The sequence below is a fragment of the Strigops habroptila genome, chromosome 1 (genome assembly GCF_004027225.2).
Source record: "Strigops habroptila isolate Jane chromosome 1, bStrHab1.2.pri, whole genome shotgun sequence".
Taxonomy (NCBI): Eukaryota; Metazoa; Chordata; class Aves; order Psittaciformes; family Psittacidae; genus Strigops; species Strigops habroptila.
In genome coordinates, this window is record NC_044277.2 from 137,732,703 (window position 1) to 137,752,570 (window position 19,868).

Below are 19,868 nucleotides of genomic sequence, written 5' to 3' on the forward strand. Positions count from 1 at the left end.
CTTACATTTAGATGCCCTTTTTTTTTTCTGGCTGTAGACTCTTCAGTAAAAGCTAGTGGGAAGAAGAGTCAGGCCTTTTCCTATGTCCAGTTTCCTACATAGGAGCAAATCCTGCAGTTGTTACCATCCCAAAACTCCTGTAGAGGTCAAGGAGTGAGTATGAAATTGTAGGTCTTGTAGTGGAAATTTTCTAAGGAAAACTTCGGTGCCTTTGTGTCACCAGCTTAGTTGAAAGTTGTATTCCTAAATCTCTTCGATTTCTTACAGAAATCTTATCAATACCCTTTTATAACTGTATGTATGCTTGCAGGTGCATTTAAAATATCTATATTTTTCTTTTCTTTACCCCTTTATTGGATGCTTTATAATACCAGGATAAAGTATTTTAGAGTTTCCTACTTGCAAAAGACTTTTATGTTTGCAAGCTCTCCAGCCTTTCATTTTTGTAACAAAACGTATTTCACATGATTCATCCCTGCGAGTATACAGAACGCTAATTGTTGTTATTGATTTTAAATTTCACAACCATTACAAGTAACACAGATGAGTGGCAGATAAAGAGTAATAATCCATGGAGTTCTGGAAGTGTTTCATGTTTGTCTGTAGTACTTTATGTGATCAATAGTAACTGCCCCATTGAAACTAACTGCTGTATCAAATAACAGTAAATCAAATGAATGTGCTTACAGATTATTTATTGAAAGCTTTAATTGTTCACTGGGGCCCTGCTTATCTCAGGAAACAATGGAAGGCAGTGATCAGGCAAACTGGTTTGCAGATGCCAGGGGTGCCATCAAACAGCAGGGTGTCCCTCCTGTCTCGGTGGTGTGAGAGCTTTCCAAAATGTGCTGTGTCCCACTGCACTGGGATTGCCCATTGGGGTTGGTCCCAGCATAAATTGGTCAGAGGTGAGTTTTCTTAGAGAACATCTCTTGAGTTCACAGGTTACTCTTTTTAATTATTATTGGTGGTCATCTTTGCATGACACACTTGTTGTATCTGGTGGGTTAAAGTTTCCAAGAGGTGCATTTAATGAGACGAAACAGGATCAGACCTTAGAAAGGGAAATAAAGGAAAGCATATCAAACATACTCTGTAGAAAGCTTACATAGGTATATTACAGTTTTGGGCAATTATATGCTGCTGTACAGTTGTCAGACTTGTGCAAATACTAAGAAGTTAAAAGCAATGATTTCTAACTAACAACCCCATGGGACTGTATTTTACTAATTCCTTAAAATGGACTTTGTTTTTTGAAACATACTTATGCATATGTGTAATATTGGATAATCATGATGTAGACATTTTAGAATTACTAAAGCACAGTAGCTTTAGTAGTAGATCATCTGGAATTGAATCTCACTTGAAAACAGTTGCTTCCCTTTTTGAAGCGTAAGCTTTGCTTTAAGTTTCTTGGGACATCAGGTGTCAGGACTGAATGTTGCTTGTCCGGTTCTTAGGAAATAAAGTAGTTCCTTTTTGCCATAGTCTTTCTAAAATACAGTTGACATTTTCCCTGTTTGTAAGGCTTGAATATTGCAGTCAGTTGTGAGCAGCTTAGCTGGGCAAAAAAAGTAACCCAAGTCACCGATGAAGTAGGGATTGAATAAGACCAGGTGAATAGCAAGTACTTGCTAGTGTGTATGTGTTTGCCTAGAGCCTACTGACAGACAACATACGGGTAAAATTATGAGCATTCCTCACTCTGAGGGTTTAATAGGAAAATCCACTGCAGGTAGAGAATAGGAGGACGGAGTATCAGAAAATGTGCTCTGCAATCACAGTATGCATCCTGTCTCCAGTCTCTTGTGAATGTCGTATTTTATTGATCTGTGGGCTTCTAGGCAGGGAACAGAGGTGTGCTGTGAGCCACAGTCACAGTGTTGCTACTACTTGGCTTTAGGACACCAAACTCCTTCCCAGCTTCCAGCTTCTGCTGCGCCTATTGTGAAAGGGGCAGAGGAATGTTTGCCAGGTTGACTGCACTGGTGGAAACTAAAATGCACCTATTAAAAAAAATATGTATATAAAACATTTATATAAACTCAATGACAAGGACTCTGAATTACAAGGAGAGGAAATCCAGAGGTGTGTCAGTTTTTCATAGTACCTTCCCCACTGTGTTATCATCTTTTGTCTGGCAGGTATTCAATTCAGAAATATGGAAATTCTACTCAGGCGAGCATTACAGCTAGCTAAACTGTATATTTTATTTGCCCCCTCGGAAGATATTGGTGATGCTCAGTTCTTAAATATTCCATAAACTTGAATTTCATACATTAGCATCGGAAATGTTGAAATGAGCTGCTCTTAGTAATGCACTGTCCTGGTCTGGCATGCTGAGGAGTTGGAGGACAGCGTTTGTCCCTGTTTTGGTCTCAGATGTTGCACATGTATGTGTGCTGGAGCATGTCAGAAAGGTTAAGTTTTGGTTTGACTGCCCTTCTAGTCACAGATAAGGTCAAGTGATGAACGCTGTTTTTTCCTGTTATATCATGTCTAAATGGAAATAATGTATTGTTTTAATTATACCCCCACAGTTGCAGCAGTACAGCAATGTCGATGCAGTTAGGCTACTATAAAGATTAGTTTTGACGCTTTATCAGGTAGTAAGCTATGTGGATGTGAAAACATCTATATACAAGCAGAAGTACCCCAGAAGTTCACTGCAATAGCATTAAGGGCATGGGAGATGTGTACTGAGATACCTGCTTGGTTTAAGAATCTACCTTTGCTTCTCCTAGTGTATGACTGCCCTGTCCTCTGCAGGAGGCTGCTGCTGCACTGCAGGGTGAAATCATGGCTCCATTTCATGGCCCCGAGCCTTGCCAGCTTCAGCAAATGGCCCTGTTTCACAGCGGCATGGCTGGGAAGCTGGATACATGCTTTTCTGCCCACTCCATTGGAGTGGTAACCTCTGGGAAAGGCCAGGGGGTGGCTGCCTGGGGTTTGCTGGTTCAACAGGTTTCATCCCAGCTCCATTGTGGCATGGAATTGTTACCTCTGGGTGGCTTAGCACCAAAAAACGCCTGCATTGAGGGCCTGAGAATGAGATCCCGAGCAATGAGATATAAAGCTTCACAGTTGCCCGTTGCCTTGTAAAAAAGGTGGGTGGCTGTGTGACAGGGGGCTGTCAAGGAAAATAAGGAGTTAGACCTCCTTTTCTAAGGAAATCAAAACTTAGAATTAGCAGAGCAATAAAAGCCTTCTAAGGCAAAAGCTGGAAACAATACATTTTTAATAAAATGGGCAGTTACTCTAATTGCTGATCCCCTACTGTTCAATTTCTTTTAGTACCCTTATTCATTAAATTTGGCATACTTATTATTTACAGATGTATGCGTTTTAACTTGTTTATAGAAACCATGCCTTGCAGAAAGCTGTGGATGGTGTAATACTAATTTGTGTTTATTGCTGCATATAATATGCAATTTTAAAAACAATTAAAAAGAGCAGTGGAGCTCATCATTGGAGTCAACTCCAAACTGCCCATGAAAAGTGAAATATTAGTACCATGTACCACCGTAAAGGTTATAGGCCATTTGTAGTGGATTGATAGCATATCCATTAACGAAGAATTCACCTGTTCTTAAAGATTTTAAGCTCAGTAGTCTAGTTTCTAGATATTATTCTAATGTAACCCATTTAAACATATGTGATGGAGTTCATAATTGTCCTTCTAAATGGGTATAGAAAGGAGGGTATATAAATCAATTAGTAATATCCAGCAGTATGGCTGTAATACAAATTAATTGGGATGATAAGCATTTTAACTGCTACTATACTCACTTGAAGTAGTTTTGATCACTGAATTGGCTCTTGTTGAGTCAGTCTATTAATTTTAAGATTTAAAAACACCTAAAGATTGAAATGTTCTGAATTAATGGTCCTAAAGTTTGAGAAATAAAATGATATGTAAAATATTACACAGCAAATCAGTTTTACTGCATTTCCAAATAGAGCACAACAGTTTTATTTTGTCCATGTGGTGTTGAACCACTGTGTAATAGTATTACATGATTAAAGATATTAAACCAGTCATTTTCTTGCTGGATTTAAGCCACAGCAAAAAGTCATGATGGATGCTGTCATAAGAACATGTTGAATATATAGGAAATAAAAAATTTATTTGGCAGACATAGTAATGCTGAAAACTAATACCAACTTGGATAGAAGGCAAGATTTGAAGAATAAAATCATCGTTTTGTATAGTACTCTGAATTATTCTATTTTGCGTTTGATGCTTGAAAAGATTTGATGATAAAAGAAAAGTCCTCAAACACTTTAAAACATTTAACAACTATAAATGGAGACTTTATGACTTAGTAAAATATTTGGATATGTGTAGAGATTATAGTCACTATTTCATTTCCCTTTCATTTTTTTATTTATTATTAAAGATACTTGATCTGCATTTTGTCCCATTTATGTCTAGAACCCAAGAGTCTTTCTTGGAATTCGTGGGGTGACAAAACTGTAAAACAGATCTGAAAAAAGAATCAGGCCCCTTTTATTTTAAGTGTTTTATCCCTCACAATGTGCCTTTTTGCTTATTTTTGATCATGCAAGGAAAACATGCATTTGTATCAATATGCCACAGATATAGGCTTCATTTTCATAAATAAAGAGGCCAGAGTTCTCATCCTCTCTAAATAGGCATTGCTGCTTTGCCTGTGCCACTTTAGTCCAGATGAGGGTCTGACCTTGGGAATTCACTGGTAAAGCAAACAGGGCCCAAATTGTAAGTTCATTTTCAAAGGAAAATCTAACTCCCTGCAGATGATCATACAATTATATGTATACATATATTTTTTTTATATATATTTTAAAAAAGATGACCCTATTTTCCAGTTTTGCAACAGTGTGGAATTTTCACTGCTGCAGTTTTCCACGGTAGCGGCCAGGCAGAAAATCACCGACCTGAAAAAACTATAGAGCTAGCATCTTTCGGATGTTTTTCTTCAGTTTTCCATACGATTTATTTTTTTCATTTAACATGTTTTCTTTTTCATTTTGAATGTAGGCTCCTAATCCAAAGTGATGAGCTGCTGCCCTGTAAACTCCACCGTGCCTGCCAAACCCTCAGGCCATCTTGTCTGTACACTTACTTTCACCCTGGCTTCCTCATGGTGTCTGCCTGGCCATTTATTTAGTGCAAGACGCTCCTGTTCTCAGTTACTAGTGCGTCATTAAGTCTCGCTGTCCTGAGAGTAACACAGGTATAACCAGATGCAGTTCTTGTCCCTGATATAATTAATCCTGACAAGCTTTCTGCCTTCTACGTTTGCTCAGGTGTAAATGCATCTCAGGCTACATGGATACATAAACTCAAATGTAGGACTGCTTTGCTGATGCAGTTGTAAAAAAACCCCCAAACCTCAACCCGAAAAACAGTTATAATTTTCTTTGAAAAGGTAATGTGAACACAAATCTCGAGGGATAGTGGAGTTGGAATTTGAGAACCAGGCATTGCGAACTTACAGAGTGGCTGCAGCTTCCGCATTGTCCTTTACTGCTAGCTGTAGTAAATACGCATGTAGAGTATGTAGTTGCCAGAAGTCCTGGCTTTACTAGGAGAAACACCAAAGGCTGCAGTGATGGCTTCCCACCGGAATATGTGTGGGACATAACAAAATGATGCAGCAGCTTCAGAAAAAAAGGTTTTAGGGTGTTTTCACAAAAACCTAAACATGGTTGGGGCATACTGGTGACTTCCAGATCTCATGTGCTCAATATGTAAGATTAGCCTGGTAGATTCAGGCTTAATCATAGAATCACAGAATGGTTTGAGTTGGAAGGGGCTTTAAGATCATCTAGTTCCAACCCCCTGCCACAGACAGGGACACCTTCCACTAGACCAGGTTGCTCCAAGCCCTGTCCAGCCTGGCCTTGAACACTGCCAGGGATGGGGCAGCCACAACTTCTCTGGGCAACCTGTGCCAGTGCCTCACCACCCTCACAGTAAATATGAGTAAATATTAATATGAGGCTGATGTTTGCTTGCGCAGTATAGTCAAGAGTAGAGATTTGTGGCAGTTTCTGGTGTTTCTTGTGCCTATGTGGGGGACAGCACCCATGTTCATGGGTGCTGCTGAGTTGCCTTCAGGAGAGGATGTGGGACTTCTTTTCAGGGCAGGTCTGTTTTCTGCCAGGACATTCCTGTGTAATTGTATATATGGTGGGGTAGTCTTACAGAGGGATTCTTAGATGGACGTGCAGATCAGAAAATGAAGACAAACCTTTCATCATCTCTCCCAAGTTCCCTGCCAGCAGCAGTGGCCGCTCTCAGGGGCAGAAGGTACCCAGCCCTTGCCAGCCTTGCAGTTGGCAGGTGAGCAGGATGCACACACAGACTTAGGGGTGCTTTGGAGCCTCCACATTAGAGGGACTGCCTGGTCTGTCATGTATCCCATGTGTAACCTGGGGCAAGACACATAAGGCCATGTTTTCAAAATGATGCTAGAGCTACAGCTAGGTTTTTCGGTTGCTGTTGAAAATCCCCCTTGGGTTCTGCTTGCAGTTTTCTAGGAATTTAAGATCCAAGCAATTCAAGCTCTTAGGCTGTCAGTGCTTCTGTTTCCCATCTGTACAGTTAGAAGAATAGCTTTTCCCTTATCTCACTGAAGTGTTACAAGGGTAAAAATATGAATGCTCATGGGTTATTCACATACTGGAATGGCAGGGACCATGCTTGTAGATCAGATAGGTGGAATAGAGCAGGATCTTTCATGCTGTTAAATATGGCAGGACCAGAAGCGCTGCCAGCAGTGCTGTGTACTGGGGCCTAGGGAGAGTCACTCGGGGTGTCTGTGATCTGCACAGGAATGTCCCTCAGGAAGATGTGCTGGCAGGTGGGGGCTCTGGGTGCCTTGATAATGGCACTGTAAAATCAGGTAACTGAATCTGCATGCTGTAAGAAATGGATTCATTAAGGGGCCAGATTGCGGCATAATGAAAAAGTATGTTGTAGAAGAATCCCCACCTTTCATTGGGCAATCGATAAAGGATATTTGTAGGAATAATAAAGAACGAAGAAGTCATTCTGCTAAGGAAAAGAAATTGTGTTGTGAGACTAGAACAGAAGTCTAACCAAAAGATAAATGCTGTCATCTTCTGATTTACTGCACAAAAATCTGGATGGCTCTGCTGTATTGGTAGTAGGATGCTGAACTTTATTTCTTGGCCTTAGTCACCTGATATAAAGGTTTCTAAGGGCTATACTCTTGTTGTATAGCCAACATCAGTATACACTGACTCTGCTGACTTACGTTACATGACTCTGGTGGTTAGTATTAAAGATTTGCAATAGAAACTTGGCAATTTTGTTGATGAAGGGCATGAAGGAGTATGATGCAGCTTGCTCTCTCCCAGTTCTAAACTGGAGGAGATTCAGCAGTCAAGTGTAAACACTTCTGCCATTCCAGTTGACAAATATGACTTGGTATACACACAGCAAAGGCATTTGCTGAATATGAAGAAGCCCTTTTTTTTTAAGACACATCCTTTGAAGTTAGTCTGCGTTTTAACACTGAAACGCTGAAATTCATGCTTTGCAAGTAATGGCTCCCTTCAAGGTTATGGAGGCCTTTCAAGGTTCATTCTTTAAAATACATTTTGACTTGGCAGGATCACGATCATTACCATTGTTTTCGTTGGAGTAGCGCTTGAAAGTCCTGCAGTGATGGTTACTGTACAGCATATTCTGAGACCCTGCCCAAAATACTGTACTGTCTAAATACATGAGATGTGAAAGGGTGAGGGAAGAAAATACTGTCCTGATGGTATGTCTGCCTGCAGTGAAGCAATGGCCAAATTGTACTTGGAACTTCATTAGGGTAAGGATATCGGAGCAGAGTGTGTGCTTAACTGCTGCTTGTACTCCCAAGGCAGAGGGCAGAGTTCAGCAGGACCCTTCTTCTCCCAGATGTGACAGGACAGAAGCCAGCTGTCCATATCGTTCTTTAACTGACAAGAGTCGTAACAGCAAAAGCACTTTGGCTTTAGAGACTTCTGCCAACTCAGCTGCGCCTATCAGGGCTTGCACCTTGTCTGAGATAGCTATTGGCAGCAGCAGCCTGTGTCCTAGGCATGGCACTTAAAATGACCTCATCTGAGGCACCTTCTGGGTGACCTTGTGTGCAGTTTCCCATTAGTAAGACTTTGCAGATTGGGCTTTTTGCTTCATAACCTCTACTTCTTGCTACTTTTGTTGTGATTTTAATCATACTCAAGAAATCCTGAGCAGCACATAGCAAAAACCTGTGTGATACTCTTTTAGCTTTTAAAATAACAGAAAAGGATTTTGGATTGGGCACCCTCAAGCAGAAACTGGGTCATGAAATTTCACCTTCTGATGTCCATGTTGAAAGTGGAATGCCCCTTTTCAGATTAAAAGCAAACCTGAAGACTTGAGAGTTTTTTTGGCTTTCAGCCCAAATACCACCTTGGTTTTTTAAGGCTGAGACAGTCTTGTAGAGATGAACTATGACTTGATTATTACTGGGAAAATTGTAATGAAGAATTAAAATAGAATAATTTATGTTTAATGTCATAGCTTTAAGGCAGATGTGTGCAGCAAGCAAGATACAAATAATAAAAAAGAAACCCTCAAATGTGGAAAACATACTTCTATAAGTACTTCTGAAAATCCTGGTAATAATATCTCAATCTGGAGTTACTGTGGCAGCCTGTGTTTTAATCCAGGTATGTTGTGTTCACTCAAAATAAAAAACATTCCCTCCTGAACCTCGATGCATACCCAGCCCTGTGAGGAAACATTTTGATGGTGGTAATTCATTCTGTGTTGACTAACATTTGCACATGGCTTCCCGTGAGCCTTTTCCTCTGTCTTCCTGCCCTCAGCCCACTCTACCTCCACACCATCAACCCCTGGGTAAAACAACAAGCCAGCATAGCAAGTTCCAGTATGTGAAATGGTAGCATGACTTCTTTGCTTTGTGTTGTTTTCTTTGCAAGGGAGAAAATGAGAGTCTTTGCAAAAGAGAAGACTTTATTTTCCTCTTTATGTTGTCTGTGATCCCCACCTGTTGTATATATGGTAAAAATATCTGGGACTTATAACCCAGCAACAGAATGCAGCCAGAGTCATATGTGACCGGGTCAAACACACACTCACTGGAGGGTCATGGCCAGGTTACTAAGTCAAGGCTGGCAAGTCTCCACCATAATGTTTTCTCTCTCTCTCACTCTTTTTTTTTCCTTCTCCCCTTGTCTGTCTTCCAAACTACAATTTAAAAAAAACCCAAAACCAAACTCTCGTAACAATGCAAACTATTGAAGCATGACAAATTCAAAGAAGTTTTTTATTAAAACAAGAAAAAAAAAAAATTGAATGAGAGAGCTGAGTCAATGATATTTTGGATTTAATTTTATAGTATAGTTTTATGTGGCACATGAAAGAGAGAAATTTGTATTGAAACAATTGAAACCCACTTTCCCAGTTCCTGGCTCTTTCCTGGAAGATGATTAAAAGCAGACTTTTTTTCCAGACGAGACATAAAAATTAAATGATCTACAGTATATAGTTATTTTTTCAAATGTTTGGAGGCTTATAAATAACTTCTGCAATCAAATGCATACATATAAGCAGCAGAGAATCTGGTTCTAATTACTTGTACTTTAGTTGAACTTTGGCGTTTCCTTTGACTTTCTGCCTAATGTATGTGAGCTGCGTGCCTTGCACTCCTGCAGTGAATTCACACACACACATACACACACACAAAAAAGAGGCAAAAAATCCAGACTCTCGTTGGTGCCAACAAAAATGAGAGTTAACAGAATGTTTTGACCAAACGCAACACTTTGCTATTCACCCTAATTAGCTGAAATTGCTGCTTCCCACCAGGGACCCTGAGCTCAGTGTTCAGAATTCCCTTGAGGCTATCCAGGAAATGCCATTTGCTTTACAACTTCGTATTCTTTTAAGACTCAACTGCCCAAAGTGTGCATTAACATACAAGCTTAATCTAAGTTTCTAGCAAAACTCAAGGCATTTCCTAGTGCTTGCCTGCTTCTAGATGGTCACAAAGTAAAATACCTCCTCCGTCTGTCAACACGGTTTAGCTGGCAGTAAATTAGCTCTCACAAAGCACGCTGTGCTTTTAAAGATCTTATCTGCTGCTTTATCTAACCTTTAGAAATATTTCAGACATCTTAGGAATTGTAAAGAGACCGATTGTTTGAGTCCCTGTGTGCTTAAGCTGCATTCAGTTGTTGGGTGACAGCACTGAGGCTCTGTTTTCTCAGGTGAGTAGGGGACCCTGAAGTGTCGCATCCTGCAGGACAAGACAGCGGGGCATGGAAAGGAAGTTGCCTTCCCCCCCCCCCCCCCCGCCTTTAAATTCTTCCTAAAATTATAAGACTTCTTTAAAAATACATTTCTTCTGGAAATGTCAACTACCTGCCCCCATCCTTTCTTTTTTTTCTGTGTTGCATGTGCAGACATGCATAGAAGAAAGCAAGTTCTGCTGTCATGTGACCCCTAGCCACCAACATGATACAGAAATAATGCTTTATACCTGCTGAGCATGAATTGCTACAGATGCCTGCACTGGATTTCTGCACTTCCATGCTGGCAGTGCATACATTTTCAAATAAAGAGTTAAAAAGTCTAAATCCAAGGAAGAATAGGAAGTTAGAAGCTGGAGTAAGAGTTGAGCATGTGCAGCCTGAGTTCAAGGCTTCTCCAGAAATCTGTACATTTTGCCTGTGATCAAAAATTAGTGTTCCCAAATGAGGTTTTCTTATGAAAAAAATCTAATTCTTATGACAGTTTTTTCAGTTGATGCAAGTATTATATTGAATAGATTAAGCTCTTTCAGTGGCACATATATATATGGGAGTTTTAGGGATGTCCTCTGGTTTACAATTCTGTTTAGCATGAAATCATGAAAAAAGCAGAAGTGTGTCAGTATTACTCCTCAAAGATTGCTTTCACCAAACTGAAATCACAGAAGAATTGCAGGAGTGTGGTTGTTTTATTGAATGATGCAACCTTGTTTTGCCATGGGGAGCCTAAAACCTGCCTTTCAGATGGACTGGGAATGTTGAACAAGCTAATACGAAACACATTATCTCCTAGTATTAGAGTTTTAAAGCTAAAATTTTATCATTCTATAGGCTGATTGGAAGCCACCATAATTCACATATGAGCATGAAATAAGGCAAGGAATGTTTGAGGCCTCTCAAGGGCGTTTGATGAATTTAACTTTATTTTAAAAGTACTAATAGATTATTGATTCAAGCAGGATAGCTGTGCAGAGATCAATAACAGAGAACTTCTATCTCTCCTTAATACCAAAAATTACTGTTTTGAAAAGAAATGATCATTCTCATCTGTGTTTTCATTAAGAAAAATATTCATTAAAGTTTATTTTGTGCAGTAGGAACTTGCAGATGTTAGGTTTGCCAAGGTTCAGTGTATTTAATGCTGAAAAGGCTAAGTATAGTTCTAGAATTGTCTTAACGTCACAATTTATGGAGCTATGTTATTTTACTTTTCTGTTTTGTTTGGGGTTTTTTTTCACAGCCTCCTTATTGTTAGATATAGAAATTGTTCCTGTTTGAAAGATATTTATTTTTGCTTAGAATAGAGCCTTTAACACTTCACTCAAGCATTTATTTTCTTCTCAAGAAATATCCATACTTGACGTTGCTACTAGCTTAACCCTAGCAAAAATGGTAGAAAGGGACCCTTCTCTCACAAGTAATCAGAGGTTGCTTCGTGCTCCATGATGCCCTCTGTGAATTCTGCAGAACATGAGTTGACAGTGAATCATGAGTTTAATACAAATGTATCATCTTTGTAATCTGAAAATATCATGTACAGTAAATCTTGTCTAAAATTTTTCCATTGAGCAACATTCTTTAGGGCCTGCTGTAGTAGTCTTGAGATTTAGCTCTGCTGGTAGTGCCTAATATTTCTGGATAGATCTGAGTTCACAGATCTTGTCATTTCTGTATATCTGTTGAAAAGTTAGAGAGATTTATCTGAGAAGCAGCAGACGTCTAGGTGAAACATGAAAATGTATTGTACATCTACAACAAATGTGAGGAATGATGACAGGATATCACAGAAAACTAATGCAGATGTTTTGGAAAGATGTAGTTCACATGTCTTATCTTGCATCGTAGAGCTTTCATGTCCTTTCCTTGAAAGGGATAAGTGGCTTTTCATCAGGTTCAAAACAAATGACCTTCTAGAAATATTAGGGCAGTAAAGGGATGTGTGGTCATAGTGTGTAAGTAGCTCTTTCACAGAGAGGTTTCCTGATGTTACAAATCGTAAGGTTAGTAAGGATGTTATGCTGGGTCGTGCTGGTTTTACAGTTAAAGAAAAAAAGACAATTTAGGTAATTTTCACTTCAGGTATTATACTTAGTCCTTTATCTCTTTACATATGTCCTGATGCATGCTGCTATCCTGCTGTGGCAGAATTGCGCATTGGAAGTGTTACCTTTTGTAGAAGAAGGCAAGTGATGACACAAGACCTCTCCCAAGATTAGGTACTGATTGGAAGGGTACATGCCACGGTTTCCTGATACCCAGTATGCACACATGGATCCCACACGATTCAGTAGACTAAAACCAGAAAATGAGCCCAAAGCTCTCTATTTTTGGAGCCTGGTAAGAGATGCAAGCTCTATAGCTGAATTGAGCTGAAGCTTTTGTGGTATTGAGTAGCTGGATCGTGAAAAATGATTGGGTACTTTAAAACACACTTTTGAGGCAATAGCATGTAGTCCTGTCATTACTTGCCTTACTTTAGTTCCCCTTAAATTTTGCTAAGAAAGACAAATGTTTATTATAGTTTGATAGTTATAATACAGTAAATAATCCGTTATTTAAAATTCATTCACGAAACATTCAGTTATATTTCTTTTTTTTTTTTGTAGCAGTTGAAACTCAGAGCACCAGTTCTGAGGAACTTGTTCCAAGCCCTCCTTCACCACTTCCACCCCCTCGTGTTTACAAGCCCTGTTTCGTCTGTCAAGACAAGTCATCTGGCTATCACTATGGTGTCAGTGCTTGTGAGGGATGTAAGGTGAGTACCATTGTCTCCCTTTCCTTTTATAGGATGGCATTTCATTTTAGAGAGAGGCAACGCAATGCAGTTTGGTGTGACTTGATTGTCTCCAAAGGCCCCTGTACCTTTCTTCTGTGAATTAATTCTAATCCATGAGTAAAGCCAAGTAAATTACCATCGTGCCTGGAATTACTTCTTCTAAAGTATGTCCTTCAGGGACTTCTATAAGTGTTGACTAACATGAGAATGTGATCTCAGATGCAGACATAATCAAAGAATAAAGTGAAAACATTTTGAGACTCTTCACTGTCCATCATGTCAGAACTCACACAGCTGTTGGCTGTTCTCAGCCTTTTTCTGTGTGCTGCTGCCTCTGTGTATCCAGGGGGTGGAATTTGGGAAGAGGATCTGATCATCTGGAAGTTCCTAACATAGTCTCTAAGTATCTGACTAATCTTAAATCAAATTGGGAATTTGAGCGTTAGCGGGTTGGTATTTACAAAACAATCTGGCAGACTACAGTGCTGGTACATCTGCTAGCTGCTTTCCAGTGCTCCGATTGTCAGAGGATGAATTGACTATCCGTAGAATTTGGTAATACAATACACTGTTCTAAAGTAAATAATATCTGAAAAGACACACAGCAGAGAAGGAATGCCAGCTAAGCCATGTGTGTAAGGCAATAATTAGCGGTGTGCATACAGTGAACAGTATGCATGCAAGAAAGAAGGTAGTGTGAAAAATTATAAAGAAATGTATTGTAGGACAGATGCTCTCATAATTAACTCTATTAGTTATGGTACCTTATTGCAATGTTCTTTAACAATTAAAATAAGACCTGTGATTTTCATCTTTCAAATTAAAATAGTTGTGTAGTGCTTAGTACAGTGAAGATACTAATGTGTGCCAAAAATGTGACAGGTGCTATATCCGTATAAATAATTAGGATAAATTAATAAAAGGTATTTTGTTGGTTTATTTTTGTGAAATGTTATAATATTTTCAGATACTGAGCAGTTAGCCATTTTTACTTTATCCTTTGAACCTGCAACTTCTTCCATGCTATTGGCCTTTCATAGTGACATATTATAGTCCTGGGTTTGTGTCATCAGGCAAAAAACTATACGACTGGAGCCTGGTTTTGCCCGTTGCAGAGCGGTAGATACTGGAGTAGTGAAAGTAACTATTTCAGTTCACCTCAGTTTTAAAATGTGTTTCTGGTATCGAGGTTTTCCTTGGGTATCATGTCTGGGGTTTTTTTAGTTTTAGATGCCACAAACCCATCAAAATTTAAGTGTCTTTTAGGAAGAACTATGGTAAGAATATGTCGTAGCTAATTTCATTAAATAGGATCTCTCATCATACCCCGATGCTTATGCACAGATGGTTGTGTCATTTGCTCACCCACAAATTCCCTCTAAGCACAGATGTAATTGCAGACTGTGGCAGAAAGGTCACATGTCCCTAAGACTTCATTATTTTTGAAAAATATGCAAAACCAAACTGTAGGTCTGTTATTGGCATACTGCAGAGCATTTTCATACATAAGGAAAGCAAGACTGCACTTGTCAAAACACATGAAGAAATCCATCTTGTAATGTGTTAGCCGCTATTCCACAACAACAACAAAATCGTGTTCACTTATTTGCTAATTTGCAAGATGGGGTAATTCAGCACTTAGCAATAAAAAAATAATTGCTGTTAAAAAAAATAATTAAAAGTTAGTTACACAGAAAACCTGTCAGTCTAGGGGAAAGAACAAGATTCCAAAGCAGTAACTTGGCTGCTTGAGACTGGTAATATTTGGGCTAGTTTGTGCTAGCTCTTCAACAGGTAGAACTAGTATTTTATTAATCTCTTCCACTGATTGAATCAACTTCCTTCATGAGTATCAGAATCTGATAAAGAACATGATGAGATCACTGAGTCAACCAGTGGCCCTTTTGGTGGACTGTCGTGTACTACATTTGCTATTGGAAGTTGTCTGAGCTTTCAGGTGGATGGATGGATGGATGGATGACAGCAGACAGTAGTTTGTGACCACATCACCAGAGACAGACACAGAAACCCCTGCATTGCCAGTTCCTACTCTTTTTCTGAAGAATATTACCTTTTCCACTTGAGCCCTTTTGGACTGTTTGTTTTATTTTTGTTTTCCTTCGTCTTTGCTCTACACTTGTTTTCAAGGCATTTCTTGGTCCTGTACCATAAGAAAACTGCCACCTTGTACTTACTTATAGCCATTCAGGCTCCTGCCTGTACTCAAGCCTACCTTCACCCTTGGTTCCCAATATCAGTTCTTTATGCTTCTTTTTCCAGCCTTCTTCATACAAAAATTTGTTCAGCTGCTTTTCATGTTTCAGTAAGCACCATGCATTGAGCACTGCCGCTGGGGAAGCTTTTTCTCTTTTGGATCTCTGCCTTTCAGTTGGTTAACACAAGTTTATTAGAGAGTTTATATTTCACTGAAGGCTTCTGTTTGGTATGGAGCTGGAGTTACATGCTGATTTTCTGGTGAATAAGCAAGCAATAATAAGGAAGAATTCATGTTACAGATTTTAATCTAGTTAGGAAACACAAATGTATTTCTCCTTTACCTCAACACATATCTCCATGCAATTTCATAGGACTTTATTTTCTTCAAGATTTGGAGTTTCACTGAAGCTGACTGGTGGGTTCAAAAGCTGCTGGGATGGGGAGAGGCAACCTCACTTACGGACTGCTGGGTCACACAAAGCTCATTTCATAAGAAGCTAGACTAAAATATCAGCCAAATCAAGTATTCAACCTCCTTTTTTTTTTTTTTTTTTCCTTTTTAACTCTGACCTTGTTGCCATTTTCTCTTTCTTCACTCCCATTTCCACCCGTTACTTTCTTCACATGATTTTCAGTCTCTATTCTGTGACATTAAACCTTAAACTCACTCCTTTTTCCTTCTGCATTGCATCTCTGCTCTGAGGTCCTTTTCTCAAGTCTTTTCCTTTTTCCTTTCTGACTCATTACCTTTCCCTTCAAATTCCTGGCAGTATTGTTTTTCAAGGGAAACACAAATGGAAAACTCTGCTCATATCATATTTATCTAATTAGGGCCCTATTCCTTTTGGTTTTCTGTATTGGTTTTCCATTGGCTTTCTTCTAGTTCTTTCTCTGTTTCCTTCTCCTTTGCCTTTCTCCTTTGAGCTCCAGTGAAGCTGCTGTCACAGTGATCATTACCAGTCTCCATCTAGTACAAAGGGACAGCTTACTGTCCTCTGGGTTTTGGGTTGATCATAGAATACTTTGGGTTGGAAAGGACCTTCAAAGGTCATCTAGTCCAATCCACATGCAATGATCAGGGACATCTTCAGATGAGCAGGTTGCCCAGAACCACATCCACCCTGACCTTGAATGTCTCCAGAGATGGCACATCCACCACCTCTCTGGGCAACCTGTGCTGGTATTTTACTACCTTCATTGTAAAGGATTTTTAACTCATGCCGAGCCTGAATCTCCCATCTTTTAAGTTAAAACCACCACCCCTTGTCCTGTCACAACAGGCCCTGCTAAAAAGTCTTTCCCCATTTTTCTTATAGACCCTTTTTAAGAACTGAAAGGCCGCAATAAGATCTTTCTGAAGCCTTCTCAAGGCTGAACAACCTCAGCTCTCCCAGCCATTCATCATAGGAGAGGTGCTCCAACAGGCTTTCATTTTCCTGTCTCTTAGGGCTCTTTAGGTTCTCCTCCTGCTTTGCTTACAGTTACTCAATGTTTCCTTAAATGGCTCTTTATCCACTTCCTTATGCTGTTCCCTGAGGTTCAGTTCTTTGTTTTTCTGCCTCAGAAGCATCAGCTACTGACCTGTTTTATGGTAGGCCGATGGGGGAGGTTATGGCAATATTCTGCTCCATTCTTAATGGAGACCTTTCCAGCCAGGAGCTCTTGGAGAGCTGTGGATGGTGATTATGTCCTTCTGATGCGCAGTTTGGGAACCACTGCACTGGAAATTTTATTTTCTCTCAATTGCCACCAACCCATGGATGACTTCCAAAGTTACCCCATCTCTGACTTCTCCCCTGACGTCTTTCCCTGGTGTGTCCTCTTGCTCGCCTCACTGTTACCTTGGACACAGAGTTCATGAAGACAGAACTTCCCATTGTCTCTCCTTGTGACATCACCAACTGTAATCTCATGGTGTGTAGTTTTTTCAGATTTCATGCCACAATGGCATAATTTCATAGAATCACAGAATGGTTTGGGTTGGAAAGGACTTTAAGATCATCTAGTTCCAACCCCCCTGCCATGGGCAGGGATGCCTCACACTACACCATGTCACCCAAGGCTCTGCCCAATCTGGCCTTGAACACTGCCAGGGATGGAGCATTTACCACTTCTTCTGATCTGCAGCATTGTAATTCACATAATTTGTTGTCATTTTTCCTCCAGAATCTGCCTTTGGCTGCTTTCATTGACAAATCGTTGCTGTGTTTGTCTTGCATGGTGATTACATTGGTCCTTCCTTCACCTTTTTCCACTCACTGTCATCCTTGGACGTTATTCTTTCTGGTACCTGGGAACAACCTTCTAACCTCCTTTGCCAAACACTTCTTCTGTATTCTAGGTGCCCTTTTTTTTTTTTAAGTGATCCTTCTCTCTTATTCATTACCAGTCTTCAGTACTGTGCCTGCTAGAAAGACTGTTTGTGGCTTGTTTTGTTGTACTAGTCTTTTAAGGTTTTTAGGGACATGAGTATTTCATAATATGCACTTATGAACCACAGTGGAAGTTTGAGAGCTGTCTAAATAGTTTCAAGCTATCTTGTTTTCTAATTCTAGTATGCTCATGTTGAAAATTTTGTGATTATAGATTTAAGCACCCGACTTCTGGCCTTCCAAATTTGAAATTTAGGAGCTTTCAGAAGGTTGATATCCTGAGCTGTTTCTCAGTTTGGTCAGCCAAATTCAGCAGACAGGATTTTTTTTGTGTGTTTTAAACTGGTTTTAAAGAAGAAAATCATGGCTTTGTGTTTATTTCTGGGTGTTGCGATGCAAAAGGCCGATGTGCCTCATAGCCTGCCAATGGCTTTGTGTGTGTATTAGAATCTCAAAATCAAACTGATCTTCACAGTGCACTTGTATTTCATAAGAGAAATTCCAGAACCAGTCCATCTGTTTATATGTAAAATACCATACATTGACTATATTCAGCTTATTTGCAACTTTTCCATTTTGTAAGCTATGGCATTTCAGAGGCAAGTTTTGGAATGTACTTGTGTGTTTCATAACCTCAGTTAAAGATCTTTTTTGGGGGGGGTATCTGCGTGTTGCTGGATAGCACTCAAACAAATTCCATACAGAATGAGCAACTTGGGTTTATACAGCTGGTACAAGCGGCTATGGGGTTGGCTGTCACTGAAAGCTCAGCTCTTTGGTCCTGACTTGACTCTCGTCATTGTAGCCAGGTTTGCAGAAGGGAGACTGAGAGTCGTGGGCTGGATTCCCCACACAGTGCCATCATTGTGTGGCCGAGGAGGAGAAGCTGGTGTTCTGACAGCTTCAGCTGTCTCTGAAAGCCTTGTCTCTTGTTCTGGCCGTTTAAAAGATGGCATTCCTCTGCTGGCAATCCTGCCCAGATTCCTGACTTGAATTCAGTGGGCAGCAAAGATGCCTAAGTGGTTTCAAAAGAGAAGAGAGCACACAGCATGTAAGAGGATAGGATAGGTTTATGGTCCAGCAGTTTTGTCTGAATGATGAAGGTGCCTCTCTGCCTGTTGTTGATGCTAACTGAGAAAAATGTAGATAAATCTACTTCAATGCTAAGTGATCCCAGGTTGGCTTTTATCATAAAAGAAGAATAGCTTTCCTTCTGTCAGAGTTTTCATACAAAATCACATCTAATGTGGGATCATTAAATTAAAGGGGTAGCCATATTTAATATATTTTCAAAGGTCTTCAGCTCTGAAAATATGTCTATTTGTTTGACACCTTCCTGACTCAAATATTTTCTTTCTTTTTTTATTGTAAAGACTTTAAGCAGTATGGAAAATAGGCATTGATATAAACCCTGAAATTTAGATCTGTAATTCTGTAGGACTGACTCCCACAAAAGATAAGATACACAGAAGAGAATAAAAGGCAAAAAAAAAAGGGGGGGGATAAAAACAGAGAAAATGAAATGAGTTTGTCCAGATTTGCTGATCCGCATGGATGTTCGGCTTGGGAGAAAAGCTGCCATGAAGTTATAGTTGGTGATGTCACAAAGAGAGACAATGGGAAGTTCTGTCTTCATGAACTCTGTGTCTAAGGTAACAGTGAGGCAAGCAAGAGGACCAACCAGGGAAAAATGGCAGGGGAGAAGTCAGAGATGGGGTAACTTTGGTAGTCATCCATGGGTTGGTGGCAACTGGGGGAAGATAAAGCTGTTTGTTTCAGCTTTATCTTACCTGCTTACAGATGCAGTGGGAGGCAGTCCGACCGCTCAACTTCGGGCCCAGAATTAGTTGCCTAAGTTTGAAGACTGAGCTCTTATCCCAGTCAGTGGAGAGAAAGGAGCTCTTCTGGTGGCCGATTCAGAACACCTAAACTAAGTCCACTCTGTGTCACCAAGGAACGTGTGCTCATGAGCCATTGGGTTAGGTGCCTAAAGCACAGCTGTGTTAATATTATCTATTTCTCCATGATGTCCCCCCCGAGTTATGTCCATCAGGACAGAGAGGGTTGGGGTTCCCCTGTTGCAGGCCATGAATCCGTGATCAGCCCTGGGTTTACAAAATGCTATTGACAGAAAGTAGAACTGGGTATTATGTGATTTATTTATTTGAAGTTTGCTGGCAAGGATATTGTGCTTT

The 19,868-nt window shown here is 39.9% G+C and overlaps 1 protein-coding gene across 4 annotated transcripts in view; it reads left to right on the plus strand.

Annotated features, from left to right (window-relative positions):
• RARB (retinoic acid receptor beta) overlaps positions 1 to 19,868 on the plus strand; it is a 309,913-nt gene that overhangs the window by 227,580 nt on the left and 62,465 nt on the right. For 3 of the 4 annotated variants that reach the window (XM_030495408.2, XM_030496212.1, XM_030497887.1), the window contains one exon: positions 12,915 to 13,063. In XM_030495408.2, coding sequence (XP_030351268.1) covers positions 12,915 to 13,063 — 149 coding nt within the window. The remainder of the gene's footprint in view (positions 1 to 12,914; positions 13,064 to 19,868) is intronic. The other variant, XM_030497034.1, reaches the window with a different exon arrangement.